The sequence below is a fragment of the Rhinoderma darwinii genome, chromosome 6 (assembly GCF_050947455.1).
Source record: "Rhinoderma darwinii isolate aRhiDar2 chromosome 6, aRhiDar2.hap1, whole genome shotgun sequence".
Classification (NCBI taxonomy): domain Eukaryota; kingdom Metazoa; phylum Chordata; class Amphibia; order Anura; family Rhinodermatidae; genus Rhinoderma; species Rhinoderma darwinii.
The window spans coordinates 119,808,461-119,824,484 of record NC_134692.1 but is presented as its reverse complement, the minus strand read 5'-3'; the positions used below and the strand labels follow the sequence as shown (position 1 = coordinate 119,824,484).

General features: G+C 39.1%; 1 protein-coding gene across 1 annotated transcript in view; it reads right to left on the bottom strand.

Annotated features, from left to right (window-relative positions):
* Positions 1–1,231: 1,231 nt before the first annotated feature.
* LOC142656635 (uncharacterized) overlaps positions 1,232–16,024 on the bottom strand; it is a 71,592-nt gene continuing 56,799 nt past the window's right edge. Inside the window, 12 exon segments of the mRNA XM_075831561.1 lie at positions 1,232–1,237; positions 1,960–2,070; positions 2,073–2,133; positions 2,225–2,473; positions 3,943–4,097; positions 4,766–4,968; positions 5,064–5,204; positions 8,113–8,898; positions 8,988–9,002; positions 10,594–10,731; positions 12,126–12,300; positions 14,601–14,717. Coding sequence (XP_075687676.1) covers positions 1,232–1,237; positions 1,960–2,070; positions 2,073–2,133; positions 2,225–2,473; positions 3,943–4,097; positions 4,766–4,968; positions 5,064–5,204; positions 8,113–8,898; positions 8,988–9,002; positions 10,594–10,731; positions 12,126–12,300; positions 14,601–14,717 — 2,157 coding nt within the window.

Below are 16,024 nucleotides of genomic sequence, written 5' to 3'. Positions count from 1 at the left end.
ATGACAATTCAGTCCAAGTGACAGCTCCAGCCAATCACAGGCCAAGCACAGGCTGCAGCGGTCACATGGACTGCCGCGTCATCCAGGGAGGTGGGGCCCGATGTCAAGAGAGGCGCGTCACCAAGGACGCGTCACCAAGGACGCGTCACCAAGGCAACGGCCGGGAAGTTCTCGGTAAGTACGAACTTTTTCTTTTTTTTTAACAGGTTGCTGTATATTGTGTTCGGCATTCACTGTCGAGGGTGCTGAAAGAGTTACTGCCGATCAGTTAGCTCTTTCAGCACCTCGGACAGTGACGGGCGTCGACTAGCCTCATCTCTCTGATGGCGGCAGCGCGAAAATCACGCAGCCGCGCATCATACACGGATGACACACGCAGCTGTCAAATGGTTTTTGCGCGCAAAACGCAGCGTTGTTTGCGTGCGCAAAAACGCAACGTCCGTCTGTATCTGCCCTAAGGAGGATAATTTATTAAGCCTGGCATATCTTAGTTTAATAGGAAACAAGCTTGAGTGAGATGTAACTAATGCCAGTTTCTTGGGTTAATCATAGTAAATGAGTCGGACCGCAGATGGCTTTCCCCCTTCTACTAAGCTCCGGACATTTTTTATAAAGAAAAGTGGCAAGAGCGCGGAAACGTCTCAAAAGTCTTAACTTTTGAGCCTTTTGCAACTTTTTTATGCCAGAAGAAAAAAGAAAATTTGTTAAATCCTCCCATATTATTGATAAAAATGCCCAAATGCTACACCCTGAGCTCCAAATATGTTTCAACGTACACACTTATTTTTATGTTATTGCAGCTTTCATTTACATAACTGGTACACCAATTGGTCTAGTACAGTGGTCTCACACCCGTGGCTCTCCAGCTCGCGCTAACAGTATGCAGCAATCTGAAAATGCTGGGAGTTGTAGTTGGCAGTTTGGAGACCACTGGTCTAATACATAATAGTAATAATGATAGCAACCAAACATAACACATCTTACAGATATTTTTTACTTTTGACTAATTCCTTAGATATTATAGGCTATGTACACTTTTGAAAACTATTTTTTGTTGTTAATAAAAATGTGTATCTGACTAAGTTCTGAACTTAGATGTGATCGATAACTGCTCGATCGGCATGTCAAAAACTCCCAGGACCCGCTGACATGCAACCGTCAGTCCCGCTGACCTGACGGATTCAGGTCTCAGCGCAAGATACAGCTTCTCTGTATACAGAATATGAAGCAGCTATATCTGAAAAAGAAAACATAATTTTTAATAAAATGTAATTACATAGTTGCACAACTCACATACACACGAACACACACGAACACACACGAACACACACACACACACACATATATATATATATACACATTTTTTCAAAGGTGTACATAGCCTTTCTTTGTTAGGCTATGTTCACACACTTAACAAAAACCGGCTGGAAATACGGATCTGTTTTCAAGGGAAAACAGCTCCTTAGTTTCAGCCGTTTTTTAATCAACAAGCCTTTTTTACGGCCGTTTTTGGATCTGTTTTTCTATTGAGTCAATGAAAACGGATCCAAAAACGGCTCAAAAGGTGACATGCACTTCTTTTTACGAGGCATTTTTTTATGTGGCCATTTTTAAAGACGGCCGGGTAAAAAATGCCCTGTGGGAACGGAACGGCGTTCTTCCCATTGAAATCAATGGGCAGATGTTTGTAGGTGTTCAGCCCCCCGCATTTTTAGCCATTTTCCGGGGGGGTTTTTACGGCCCAATAAACGGCTGAAAATAGCCTGTGTGAACATACCCTTATGGCTAGTGCAGACCTGAATAGGTGGTAAATTACACAGATTGTTTTTTTGTATTCTTTTCGTTTCTGGGCCATATACCCTCTCAGTGTAGCAGTGTTGTCCGAAGTCCGAAGTGCTTCTTTAAGTTTGTCCGATTTTATATTTTACAAATACAGTAAATGGTCCAATGTATACTTACTGGCATGCAGCTTCCAATTGAAGCGTCACAAAGTTTAATTTGGCAGTGTAAGTAAACTTGATCATAATTTCCAATAAATTTAAAAACTTGAATGGAAAACTCCCGTGGAAAATGCCGTGAAGAGATAAACCGTTTTGTTGTACAGATATGCTGGGATCATTGCGGTTGGGGCAGCTGGAGAGAAAGAATAATATGTAACGATGCAATAATACTTTTGTACATAGCCGAGTATTGGGCATATATAATAATTGTAAAAATGCCATACTTGTCTTTAATGATATAGTATTTGACGGGATGCCCGCTGTCAGGTGTAGGGGGGGTGGCATAACAGTTTTTCATGAGCAGGGCAAAGCTGAATTCTTGAATTTCTTCCACAATTACGCCTACATACAACATGGAGTCTGTACTCAACCAAACATCTGAGCCTTCAATTGGTCTTGAATAACTAATATCTTGATACATGGCCATCTTTGCAGAGTACAATCCAGTTCCACCTATCGAAATGTTAACCGAGCTGCAAATGAATAGTTAATAAATTATTGGCCAATACATCTATTTACGTGTATGTATATAAAATGTTTATTATTACCGACTTCTTAAAGAGGACCTATCAGCTCTCCTGATATGTCTGTTTTATATATTCCCCATGAAATGCATTGTGTCATTCCTCTGTTATTCTTCCTGGAATCTCTTGAATAATTTAACAAATGGGTGTTACCATTTCCCTTGTCAATGGGTCATGTCCCTCACAGTCTGACATTGTCAGCCCTGATTGGACAGCTTTAAACTGTGTAGGCACATGGCATTTTGTCAAAAAATTACAAGGAATGGTAACACCCAGTTTTAAATTTATTTATGTATTTCCAGGAGGAATAACAGAGTGACTGTGTCAGTTATTTTTAATCTCACTGTCTATTAGATTATTCAATGCACATATCTTCTTATTGTGGTAAAAAGGGTTGACCGATGCTGCTGCTGTGAAATAAGCATGAACATGATTGGTCAAACTACAGTGGTCTTTATAGAAAACCTGTCACCTCTCCTGACATGTCTGATTTAGTAAATAATAGTATTCCCCATGAAATAACAATTCTGGAGCATCTTTTCTTAGAACTCTACATTGTGCCGTTCCTCCGTTATTCCTCCGACAAATTAATGAATAAATTGTCAACTGGGTGTTACCAGTTGGGGTGTGCCCCTACACAGACTGAAACTGTCCAATCAGTGCTGACAGAGTGGGACTGTGTAAGGACACACCCGTTTGACAAGGAGAATGGTAACACCCAGTTGTTAATTTATTCGTAATCTTCTAGAAGGAATAACAGAGGAACGGAATAACGCAGAGCTTTGAGGAAAGATCCTCCAGAATTGTTATTTTACGGGGAATACAAGTATTTACTAAAATAGACATGTCATGAGAGGGGACAGTCCTCTTTAAATTGTTCCTTGCTCAGTATTTAGAAAATATAGACAAAGGAAATAATTTATAATTTTATGGCAGAATACACAATTATGTATCACAGAATATGATTTTTATAAACAGAATTACATTTGTGGCACAAATTACCATTGTATAAAACAGATTAACATTTTGTGACAGAAATTTCATTCTGTGATACAAAGTGCTAGTTTGTGATAGAATGCCATTTTTATTGGAACAGCTTATTTAGTGACACAAAATTTTGTAAAAGTTGGATTTAATTTTGCTCCGTTTACAAAAATTTTCCTTGTTTTACTACAAAATGTACTGTAAGCGACGCTCCATACAAATGGCCCTCATGATAGTTTTATCATCATGTCACGTCACCAAATACGTGTAGTTTAAGTTAGAAAAATTAACCAAATCCCGTAGCCGAAAATCATAGCTGAGCTTCATCTTACTTTCTTTGGGCAAATAGTGACTTCTATTACTATTGGTACTACTTATTGATACGGCATTGAGGGAAAATAAATTAAATTGCAGAAAAGATAACACTACTGTACCTGACAAATGGATTTATTGCTGTCCAAAGACTAACTTCCATGTTTAGTGGATAAGAGCAGGAGAAGTTCACAATAGCTTGGTTTCTTTGGATAGTACCGTCAAATTTTTGAGACAGATACACCGAGTTGGTGTAACTCAAATGGGTTTTATTTACCTGAATATACAATACAAAATTGTAAGACACTTTGCAGATTTTTGGCGATCATCGTGATACTTGTAAATGTTGCAGGTTGTGGAAACTTTTATGCACAACCAATTATTACTTAAAAAAAGAGTATCATCAAAGAGTATTTTTAAAAACAAATCTCTACTCCCCACTGCGGGTTTTAGAGTTTGAAGTCCCACCCAGGAAGAAGAGCAGAAGTTTATTGATACTTTATGTCAATTTCATGTAATGCAATGATTGTAGCAGATCTGGAACAGCTGATCGGTGCGGGGTCCGGGTGTCGGACCCCCATCAATCATATACTGAAGACCTATACTGTGGATAGGTCATCAGTATGAAAAAAACCTAGACAAACCCTTTAATATTTCACTTTGTATGCAGTGGTACACAATGGTTAGTAGGTGGGCACCGGTATAGATTGAGTTAAAAATCAGCACAACTCTTGTCCATGGGCTGTGTCTGGTATTGCACTTCATCCCCAATAAAATAAAGAGTGGCGCTGTTACCGGAAAAAAAGCAAGCAGACCCTTTTTTCGCAGTTGAATGGGGCCACATTCCAATTTTTTCGATGGTTGTGGTTATGCCCCTGTTCAGCATGGAATGAACTGTAACCGGAATTTTGTTACTTCTGCATTAATATTTTACGATCTACGTACCTTAAGTTCTGCACCACAATATCCACTTTTTGGCAACATTTCAATTCGAAGATAACTTATATCTTCTCTTCCGACAAATCCTATGCACGTCCTATCTTTAAGGTGTATTAATGATGTATCATAGCCCATTCCTTCCAATGCACACTTGCTATATGACAATTTGATTTGGCTAGATCCGCAAATTAAATCTGGATAAAGGTGATCTGAAAAAATATAAAAAAAACAAAAATTGTTATAAATAAAAAAATAAAAAAATAACACATTAGCATATATTCTATATAGTAAATAACATCCGTACTTGCATGTGTGCTTGATTCTAATGCATTTACTGCATCATAGTTATTTGTGCAGTGACATTCTGATTTTGCACCCAAAGTTTTGCATTCTTCGTCTGCGCTACAGTAAACGGAGGAGCAGTTTAGGTTCGCCATAAGAGGTTCTGCAAAAAGACCAGTCATTATGATAAAATGTTACTCAAGCAATAGGTTACCGTGATTTACATTTTTTTTAGTCGGTGTGAACTGAATAATCAATTCTATGAATATAAAAAAGTTTCACTCAAATATACATGTATTAGTATATATGTACAGTATATATATATATATTCAAGATCTGTGGGTCATTGTAATGGCTGCTTTCAAGGACATACTACAGTATATCCCCTTGGAGACCCAGCTCATTTAATTAAAAAAAAAAAATTCTATCGTCGCATTCCAAGATCTATAACTTTTTTATTTTTCAGTCGACATAGCTGTATGAGGGCTTGTTTTTTGCAAGACGAGTCATAGTTGTAATGGCAACATTTAATGTAACATGGATTGGGAAACTGCAAAAATTCTTTGTGGTGTGGAATGGGAAAAAACAGCGATTCTTCTATTGTTTTTTGGGTTTCGTTTTCACAGCATTTACTGTGCAGTAAAAATGACATGTTAACATTATTCTGCAGGTTAATATACCAAATTTATACAGTTTTTTGAATAACTACTACTTTTCAAAGAAAAAATAATTAGAACAAAACAAAATTGTGTTGCCATATTCTGAGAGCCATAGCTTTTTAATTTTTCCGTAGATGAAGCGGTGCGAGGGCTTGTTTTTTGCGGGACAAGCTATAGTTTTTATTGGTACCATTTTGGGGTACATGACTTTTTAATCACTTTTAATTCCATTAGGCAACCAAGGTAGCTGCTGTGGAGCTCAATGAAAGAGGAACCTCCAAACCAAGTTAGCCTCATCCCCCTACCCCAAAGATGGTATAGACCTACACAAGGCTCCTCCCTCCACCGGCCCCACAATGTTAGCAAAAAAAAGAGGGAGGAACATACACCTCTCTCCTACATTGCTTAGAAAAAATAGAAATGAATAAGTGCTGTCTTTGCAATAGTGTTGTGACGGTGCGAACGTACTATAGTAGGCCAGGTTCACAAGTATCGTAAATACTGCGGATTTTCCGCAATGGATTTTGTTACGGAAAATCTGCAGCAAAATACAGTAGCAGCGAGGATGAGATTTGAACAAATCTCATCCAAACACTGCGTAAATAATAAGCGTAAACAGTAAACACCCTCAGAAATTGACCTGCGGTAAGTTTTTTTTAATCCGCAGCATGTCAAGTGGTTTTGCGTAATCGCTGCTTTTTTTGTTGCAGGTTTTCCCCATTGAATTCAATAGGGAGGTAAAACCCGCAACAAATAGCAGTGGTTCCGATTTTTGCCGCGGAAAAGCTTATATTTACCCAGAATTCTGTGCTTCTTCATTCAGGCTGGCTTCCAGGGATGACGTTTCATCCCCTGTGACTGCTGGAGCAAATCACAGGCTGCAGCGGTCACATGGGATGAAACGTCATCCCAGGGCTGCAGATTGTCAGGACGCCAGGACGTTAGAGGGACCCGTCGCCATGGTAAGTATATCCATTATTTTTTTTCATTGCAGGATTTCCATAGAAGTCATTCCGGGCAAAAATCTGCACCACAATTTGGTGCAATTCTTTGGTCGGAATTCCCTGTGGGCATTACATAGCGTATCCGACCTGTTTGAACTTACCCGTAGGAGGCTTCATTTTGATATTTATTTTGTCCCGGGCCGCTATTTGTGCTTGTCATCCAGCATCTCTTACCATATAGGAAACTTGGAAATGGTTAACAAAATTACTAAAAGGCTTAAAAAAAAAATAAAAAAAAATCAGGGACTTACTTTTCCTATTTATGGAGTGGCTGGCGCAAGTCATTAAAATTCTCTTCAGTCATTTCTTAGTGAAATACTCTCTTTCCCTCTTTCTTTTACAGCAGTGACAACAGGAATTGGCCGCCATAAAAGATCCTTTAGAAGATGTCACTTCAGAATTATGAATAGCAAATCTGCCTGATTATATGGTGGTACATTGTCATCCCCTATATAACTTTATAACTTGGCTGAATGGCAATTTAGAATTTCTTTTAGATGGAATTGTCCGTTAAATTATATTTATATGTAGGAATTACATGTGGACCATTTAAGACGGGATCCAAATTGACGTAAATATGTTGCTTACAAGTTGATTATGATATATTGTTATTTTACAGATATTTTAGGCCGAGTGCACACGACCGATATAATTTGCGGATTTTCTGCGTGCATTTTCCTGTGGCAAATACGCTGCTTAATACAATACCAGCAAAGTACATGAGATTTCAAGTAATCTCATCTACATGTAGAATTTTTCCACACATAAATTGACCTGCAGTATGTATTTTAAATTCTGCATCATGTTAATTTATCTTGCGTTTCCACTTGCAATTTCTATCTGACAAGTTTCTAAAAAAAAAAAGCACCAAAATTCACAGTACAAAACTGCATCTATTTCCGCATCAAAATGTAAAAACCGCACCTAAAAAACACATTAAATATAGCACTATTACAGCTCTGGCACACGACCGAGTTCGGGCTGTGAAAAACGGTCACTGTGTCGGCCAGATTTCCCGGCCCAACCACAGTACAGGTGAACGGGACACCTGGAATCATAGACATTTATGATGCAGGGAGTCCCTGCCTCCCCACAGAACTGCTGTTTTGTACTGAACAAAATGATACAGTACAGAACACCAGGAGGCAGAGACTCCTAGCATCATAAATGTCTATGATTCCAGGTGTCCCGTTCACATGTACTGGGAAATCTGGCCGACACATGGACTGTTTTTCACGACCTGATCTCGGTCATGTGCCAGTGCTGTTTGGTGCGGATTTTACCTGTGGATCTACCTGTGTTTACCTGCAGGTTTTATGCAGATTTTATACACCAAATTCTCCAACATGTGCATGTATCCGATACTACTTTTATTGAATGTGGTCAAAGTCTATATTTAACTGCTTACCGGTGCAATAGGCTGAATAACAAATTGGTGTGCGCTGGATTTTGTATACATAGTATCCACCTGGGCAAGCTCTAATCGAAATGGGGTGTGTCCAGGTACAACAGTCTCCATTCCACGATGCACAAACTGTAGCATTCACTGTTCCATCTTCTATCTTGGGGTGGGTGCCATTTATCCATAATGGACTTTGTGTCCCACAACTATAGTCTTCCAAGCAGTGTTCTGGAATTCTCTGTTCTGTTCTACCTTGAAATCTATACCAACCGTACATGCTGTAATCACATTGATACCAGAAATAATAATCAAAATTGGTTTTAGAAAGCCGCCATGACTGATCAATTGCAGTGTAGTTGTAGCATGGGTCCAAACAGCCAGGTGGCTCCACAGGGACATCACAATCTGTGTCAGAATCACACATTGTTGGTGTTTGGCACTCAATCTCACAGTACTTTCCATCTCCGTTATATCCACCAGGACATGTACAAGTGTAAGATCCATATGTATTTCTACACGTAGCTAAAGGATCACAGTCATGGTTTAGGCATTCATCAATATCAACACAACCTTCATTTTCTACATATACAAGTCCCTCCCAGCAAGAACAGTAGAAGGAACCAATAGTATTGGTACAATAACCAGCACAGTTCGTCCGATAGTCGTGACATTCATCTATATCATGACAGATTGACCCATCTCCTTGGAATCCAGTGGTACATGTGCAATCCGGGTAACCTCCAAACTCTTCACAGGAGGCATGTGGATCACAATCAGCGTTCGAACAATTTTCTAAAAGTAAAATGAAAACTTTTGGAATCTAGAAGAATATACAGCAACTAGAGTTTTTCCTTTTAGAATTATAATTATATTGTACTCACCTAGTGATTCCAAACCTGCAAAGCAAATATAGAAATAAATTATTCAGTGGACATTTTTTATGTATTAATAACCATAGGGCAGGGGTGGACACAAACAGTAGAGGGTCACTGTCAGCGCCGGACTGGGGTTCCTTGGGCCCACCAGAGGATATGATTTTGAGGGGCCACCCTCGATCTATATATAACATGTCCACTTTTTATTTCATCATAATCCTTGTTGTTATCATTGTACACACAGGATATATCATCAAGAAGGTCTAATAGGTAATTTGTGAATCATCCCATAAGAAATAGATCCTAGTGGAAAGTGATTGGCTCCAAATGGGGTTGTCATCTGCTGGACCTTTAAGGCCCATTATTTTGTTAGAGCCTAGGCCCACAGGAGGATCCTCTGGTTCTCTGGGGGGCCAGTCCAATCCTGATCCCTGTGCAATAACAATATATGTGGCCCTTTGCTGGGCCCTTGCTGTCTAACAGCTTATCATAGAACGCTCCTTATGTTTCTATTACAATACACCAGTAACTGTGAGCTATAGACACTATATAGACAGACTGTCGTACAGGTTGCACTAATGGTATGTCCACCCCTGACACAGAAATAATTTATCCTCTAATGGCCAGTTACATTTACCAATTTTTTGGTATGAGTTAATTTTTAGAATTCCTTATTTGACTGCATTCAGGCTATTGCTTACAAATAGAGATTTATTGTCATACATCCTTTGAAGAAAAAGTATTTTCTTTCCCAGTTAAAACAAACTTTCAGGAAAATAACCTATTTGGTATGGGTGAATATTGACATATTTACATCAAGTTCAACCGGGGGAGGGAGAGAAGGTATAGGGAAAAAAGAATCTTTGTTAACTATGGCCTGGTTATAGGTGAGATAAAAGGGTCTATTGACCAGGAGACTTCATCACCCAGAGGCCTTCATCTCTCAGATTCTCAAACCACAAGAGATTTCCAAGGCACTGGGTTCCTTTAAAGCTTAACATTTATTATCATGTCGAGTGTAAAAGAAATACTTTAGCGACGTTTTTGGCAATTAACCCTTTTCAAGCTGACATGAAAAAGGCCAATTAGCCTAAATCATCGAAGCCACTAGTGAGGCGATCAGCTGTGTCTGCTAAAACCGGTTCCTGAAATAACTATACCGCAACTTCACTGCTCTTAGGCCTTATTCAGATGAAACTGGGGAAACTCGGACATGAAAAATGGCAGTTTTTCACGTCCGCGCTGCCCCGTGCGGGTCCCATTTTCACGGAGCCCCATAGACTTGACTCTACGGAGGGATCCATGAAAACAGAAGAAAACAGGACATGTTCTATTTTTCAACGGAGCCTTCACACGGTCCCATTGAAATACATGCGTCCGCGTGACGGCCGTTGTTTTAACGGCCGTGACACGGACATATTCTACGTTTGTCTGAATAAGGACTTACAGTAAAGAAGCATTTTTGTTGCTCGAGATTGAACCTTTTTTGGTTCAACTGGAGAAGGTGTCTTCTTTTTAATTTTTTCCTTTTGTCCTTGGAGGTGACCAACTGAGCAGTTGTTCATAGTATTTTTGGATCAGTCCTTTATAGAAAAATATATTAAGAACATACCTGTGATTCCCCATATCCTTGCGGAGCAAAAACCATAACAATTAATCTCTAGTGTCCATGTACCAGAAATGGGTAATTTCACAAGGTAAGTTTTACCAGTAATATGTGAAAGCTTTTTCTCAAACACTGGATTGCGTCCTAAAAGGATAATAGAAAAAAAAAAGTAGAACTGAGGCCTATTGACCATATTATGACTATTAATGTCACCATTCACAACTGGTTAAATTACAAATGAAAATTATCTAAAAATGAAAAAGTAAGAAAACTTGCCAACAAACATCTTGTCTTTTTAGCCAGTTGCATAAAAAGTAGGGTTGCTTCCTTGTCATGCGAAGGTGCAAGTTAGGAAATAAAAAAGATAGTGTGGGGAATTTATCAACCTTTCTACACCAGTTTTCTGCCATAGAAAATTAGCAAAAGGACTTTTGGCCTTTTTACGTCAAGACTTTTGTGGAAAGGGCGTGACTTCACAAAAAAGCGTCAGGGCTACAGCGGCCTGACAATTTTATTATAATATACACCAGTTTCTGGAGTAGATTAAAGCAGAAATCTAGATTTCAGTCTGGGGGGGCAAAGTAGAGGCCTGTGCCGGGCCCCATACCTTGCCCCACTATCTGACTACCCCTCTTCTCTATCAGACACTTAAAAAAAAAAAAAAATAATAATAAAAAAAATAATACAAATATATATATATATATATATATTTATTTTACTTACCTCCCCTCTCGTCCCCTTCGATTCTCCTCCCGGATCCCCTCCGGCTTCCTCTACATGATGCTGCTCATTCAAGGTACTGACGTGCAGAACTCAACGTCATCAGTGCTTCGTCACATATAGCACGGATGACTAAGGTACTGTCACTGGCCAGCGTTAGTACCTTGTATGAGTCGTGGCATGAAGAGGGTGCCGGGGGAACTGGGTGGGGAGAAGAGAAGCGAAGTAAAGCGGTGAGGTGAGTATGTATATTTTTTATTTTATGTGAGGGTGTGGGTGGATGGGCCACGGACGTTACGCCACAATAGTGGCACTTAACTTGTCACAATTGTGACGCACGGCCAGCAGAAAGGTGTGACACATTTATTTAAGAGACAAAATTGCAACTTGGTTATTAAGACTGGCATATAGACGCCAGTCTTAATAAATCTGCCTCATGGGAAAACCCTGTTATATTGATTGATATGACTTTTCACCTGGTGTTCACTGCCATTAATATAATTTAACCCTGGTATCAAATTCTAGTAATGTTATAACCTCCCTGGTACCACTAATGCGTAATAGTATCTGGGAAGCTACATGCATGGTGATCTGAGAGCATATGTGCCCTGAGTCATTGGTTGCCCTATCGTTTTGCGGGCCCTTCCCTCTCAACCAAACAGTATCATTGATTTAAATATAAGAAAATTAGCTTTTTACATGTAAATACAGAATCAAGTCATAGGAAATTATATATAAAACAGAGTACTTTCCTGTACTGCTCTCAGATAGATACCAATGGAGACCTAACAAATCCCCTTTAATATTAGAATACTCACCATCAGGATCGGTAAAGTTGAAGATTCCATTACCATTCGTAGTAATCATCATGAAGAAAAAAGACGGTGTAACATTAAACTCCTCTCGATATTGACTGAATGATCTTAAGCCTACATTCAAGATGCGCACAGAGTCCAAAGGTTTAAAAAGAAATAAGTCAAAACCAAAGAAAACCTGTAAAATCGAGTGAAACGTCTATAAGGAACTGGTTTGCAGATTGGTTGCTCGTTGACATCTAGATTTCACACACAGTAAATATATTTATGGATGTAGGGTGGTAGATTTTGTAGATTTCTAAACAAGAATGACATAAATGTTCCTAGTTGGATGCAGCCAGCGAGGTGCATATTCATCCAGTGCCAATGTGTTTGGCCATACACCAATGGTACATTAGGCCAGGTTGGTTTCCAACCATAGATGATGCAGCAATACTTTTAATTGATAACTTCTATACTTTATGCAATGTTAAATACTTTTGTGTCAAAAAAGACAAAAGTATAGAAGGTATGATACCTTTATTGGCTAACCATAAAAGTTCTATATGCGGCTTTCAGAGCACACAGGCTCCTTCTTCAGGCAGTTTACAAATGAATGTCTTCGAAAAAAGCATAACATTTAGATGTAACTTATATATGAGCTGTTGTTATATTCTTTAAAGTGTAGCTAAACGTGCGACAAACTTCTGACATGTCATAGTGACATGTCAGAAGTTTGGATTGGTGGGGGTCCGAGCACGGAGACCCCCACCAATCGCTAGAACGAAGCAGCTAAAGCACTCTTGTGAGCGCTCAGCTGCTTCGTTTCTGTTCGGCTTTTTCCGGAAAGCCGATGTATTGTAGTATTGGATCATAGACTTTGTATTGAGTCCGTACATCGATACATTTCCGCAAACAGACACGAAGCAGCTGAACGCTCACACGAGCACTTCAGCTGCTTCGTTATAGCGATTGGTGGGGGTCTCAGTGCTCGGACCCCCACCAATCCAAACTTCTGACATGTCACTATGACAGAAGTTTGTCGAACGTTTAACTACACTTTAAGTCTAATAGAAGAATACTGCACCATAACCACTAGGTGCGAACTATATAGAATATATTAGGGAGTTTTATGAATATCAATATTTTAATATAATTTAATCATGGAAATCCATTAACTTAGCCACAGGACAGTTTCTATAATAACTGAGTATGAGTACAAATTTCTGAGTAAAACATCCTGGTGTTGTCCTGAAGACTGGTGCTATTTATGGCAGCCTGTATTCTGTTAATAGATTTAAGTTTAGATTTAGTGAAAAACGGGCTTCATCTGCTGATGGCTCCAGTGAGGCATTTATACACTTTTAGGGCATTTTTACATGTAGTGCAAACAAAGCGGATTTTCTGCAAGGGATTTCAATGCGAAAAATGTGCAGCGTATTACAGTGGCAGCAGAGTGGATGAGATTTGAACAAATCTCATCCACACTCTGCGGAAAAGTCAGCTGAAAAACTTTTATAAATTAACCTGCAGGTTTTTTTCAATCCGTAACATGTCAATTTACGCTTTGGAATTGCTGCTTTTCTGTTTTGTGTTTTTCTCATTGAATTCAATGGGGAGGTTAAATCTGGTTTATATATTAAAAATTTTGTATATTTCTGTTTTGTATAAGATCGTTGTAAATTCTTGTTATGTATTTCAGATGGAAAAAAAAAATGAAATAAATGACAATGTAAGTATAAACTTTTTTTTTTTGAACCACTGGTTTCCGCTGCGGAGATTCCACCTGAACAATTGCTCTAGAATATTGTGGCGGAATTCTTTGTCGGTTCAAGCATGGATACACTGTGTACTTTTACACAGCATATCCGCCCTGTGTGAACATGGCCTAAAGGAGCTTTCTCAACATCCCATTTATAGATGCCAGTTTAGGGCATATGGACATCATAGAGAGAGGTCTCCCACCACAGAGTGGAGAGCCACTAACAAACAGCAGTTCTCGCATTTAACATAATGTATCCCTAAGAGTTTGTTCACACGAGGGCGTCCGTAACGGCTGAAATTACGGGAATGTTTCCGCCTGAAAACATCCCCGTCATTTCAGCCGTAACGGCATGTGCAGGCGCTTGAACGCCGCGTCCATTACGGACGTAATTGGCGCTGCTATTCATTGGAGTCAATGAATAACGGCTCCAATTACGGCCAAAGAAGTGACAGGTCACTTCTTTGACGCGGGCGTCTATTTACGCGCCGTCATTTGACAGCGGCGCGTAAATATACGCCTCGTGTGAACAGACAAACGTCTGCCCATTGCTTTCAATGGGCAGATGTTTGTCAACGCTATTGAGGCGCTATTTTCGGACGTAATTCGTGGCAAAAACGTCAGAATTACGTCCGTAATTAGTGCGTGCGAACATACCCTTATAGCAGTCGCTTAGGGTAAATAAGATGACTGTAACTTTCCTTGGCTGAATAGTTAAATCACCATATATTACATACCTCCGATAAACTGAAGATATTAATTTTAGAATAATATCCAAAACTCCGAGTTGCAATGTCATATAAAACATATTCTTGTAATTCTGATGAACAAAAGTCGTAGTTTATGAAGAAGACCTTATGATGAATGAATAAATTATTAAAGGTTATGATGTAGGAATATTCCAGATATTATAATTTAGTAGGAGTTTTTAGGAAATTTAGTGAGAGAGAGAGTGTGACAGGATTACTCTTCTTTTTACAGTATAAAATAGAGGTGATGTTCTTTACAAAGGTTTACAGAAGGCTCTATAACAAATAAGAATGAGGCCCCACGTCAGGCTCACACAAGGAAAAAAAATTGCAACAACCCTAGCCACATTTTGTTGGATCAGTCATGTTCTACATCTATCACCAAACCACCACAGAGCTCACCCAGAAACATCCGCGATATACCACCCCCTACTTTACCCTAGATCAGCAGTGCTCTGTAATATGATACAGCCTACATATCCTAAAGGGGACAGAAGTAGAGGTAGCAGGTGCCAAATTTTCCTTCAACCAAGCATCAATTTTGTAATCTGGAATATTACTTGTGGTTGGTAATGATCGATGATTGGCCTTCATACCTACTATAGTTCTATGGCAGGTAAAGAACTACCTAGTTTTTTGGGGTTTTTTTTTGCAGGTTTTTCCCAGAAAAGTGTATTCTATTATTTGTAATCATCAGAGGTCTACAAAAAAATAAAACTAACCATGATGGATGGACTGAGCACTAAAGCTCTAATAAATAATCAAGTGTTTGGTAAGATTTCTTATATCTACCGAAACTTTTCCAGGTTTCTTTGGTTGTGTACACTTTATCTATATACCAGAGAAAACCTGAGGGAAGGTTTTTTTATTTCCGTATGGACTGACGGCTTCTGCGTTCTCTGTCAGAAGGCTGAGATATGTGCCCCTATATAGGCATACAGCGGCATACATCGCCAATAGGCTCCGGTATTTGCCAAAGGGGCACTTTTTTGGCAAATGTTGGGGGAATGGCTGCCTATGAATGCATTCAGCATATGCTCTAACACAATGGGTATAGAGCTAGAAGCAGAATATTACTACGACATTATAATTGAAAGAAGGGAAAAGAAAGGAAAGGTGCAAAGGAAAAGTGGAGCAACGGTCCATGTCAACCAATCAGATTGCTGTTTTCATTTTCCAAAAAAACATCTGAAAATTAAAGCTGGAATCTGACTGTTTGCCAAGAGCACCTGCTCCAATTTGATAAATTTAACCCAATGTATTTTCAAAGCTTGAATGGAGAACCTCAATAGTGATATTTAGGGAAAATTCATGGTCAAATTTAAAGAAGCTGTTCTAGATTACAAAAAAAATTTGCTTTTTTTTTCTAGAAACAGCGCCACTCTTGTCTCTGGGCTGTGTCTGGCATTGCA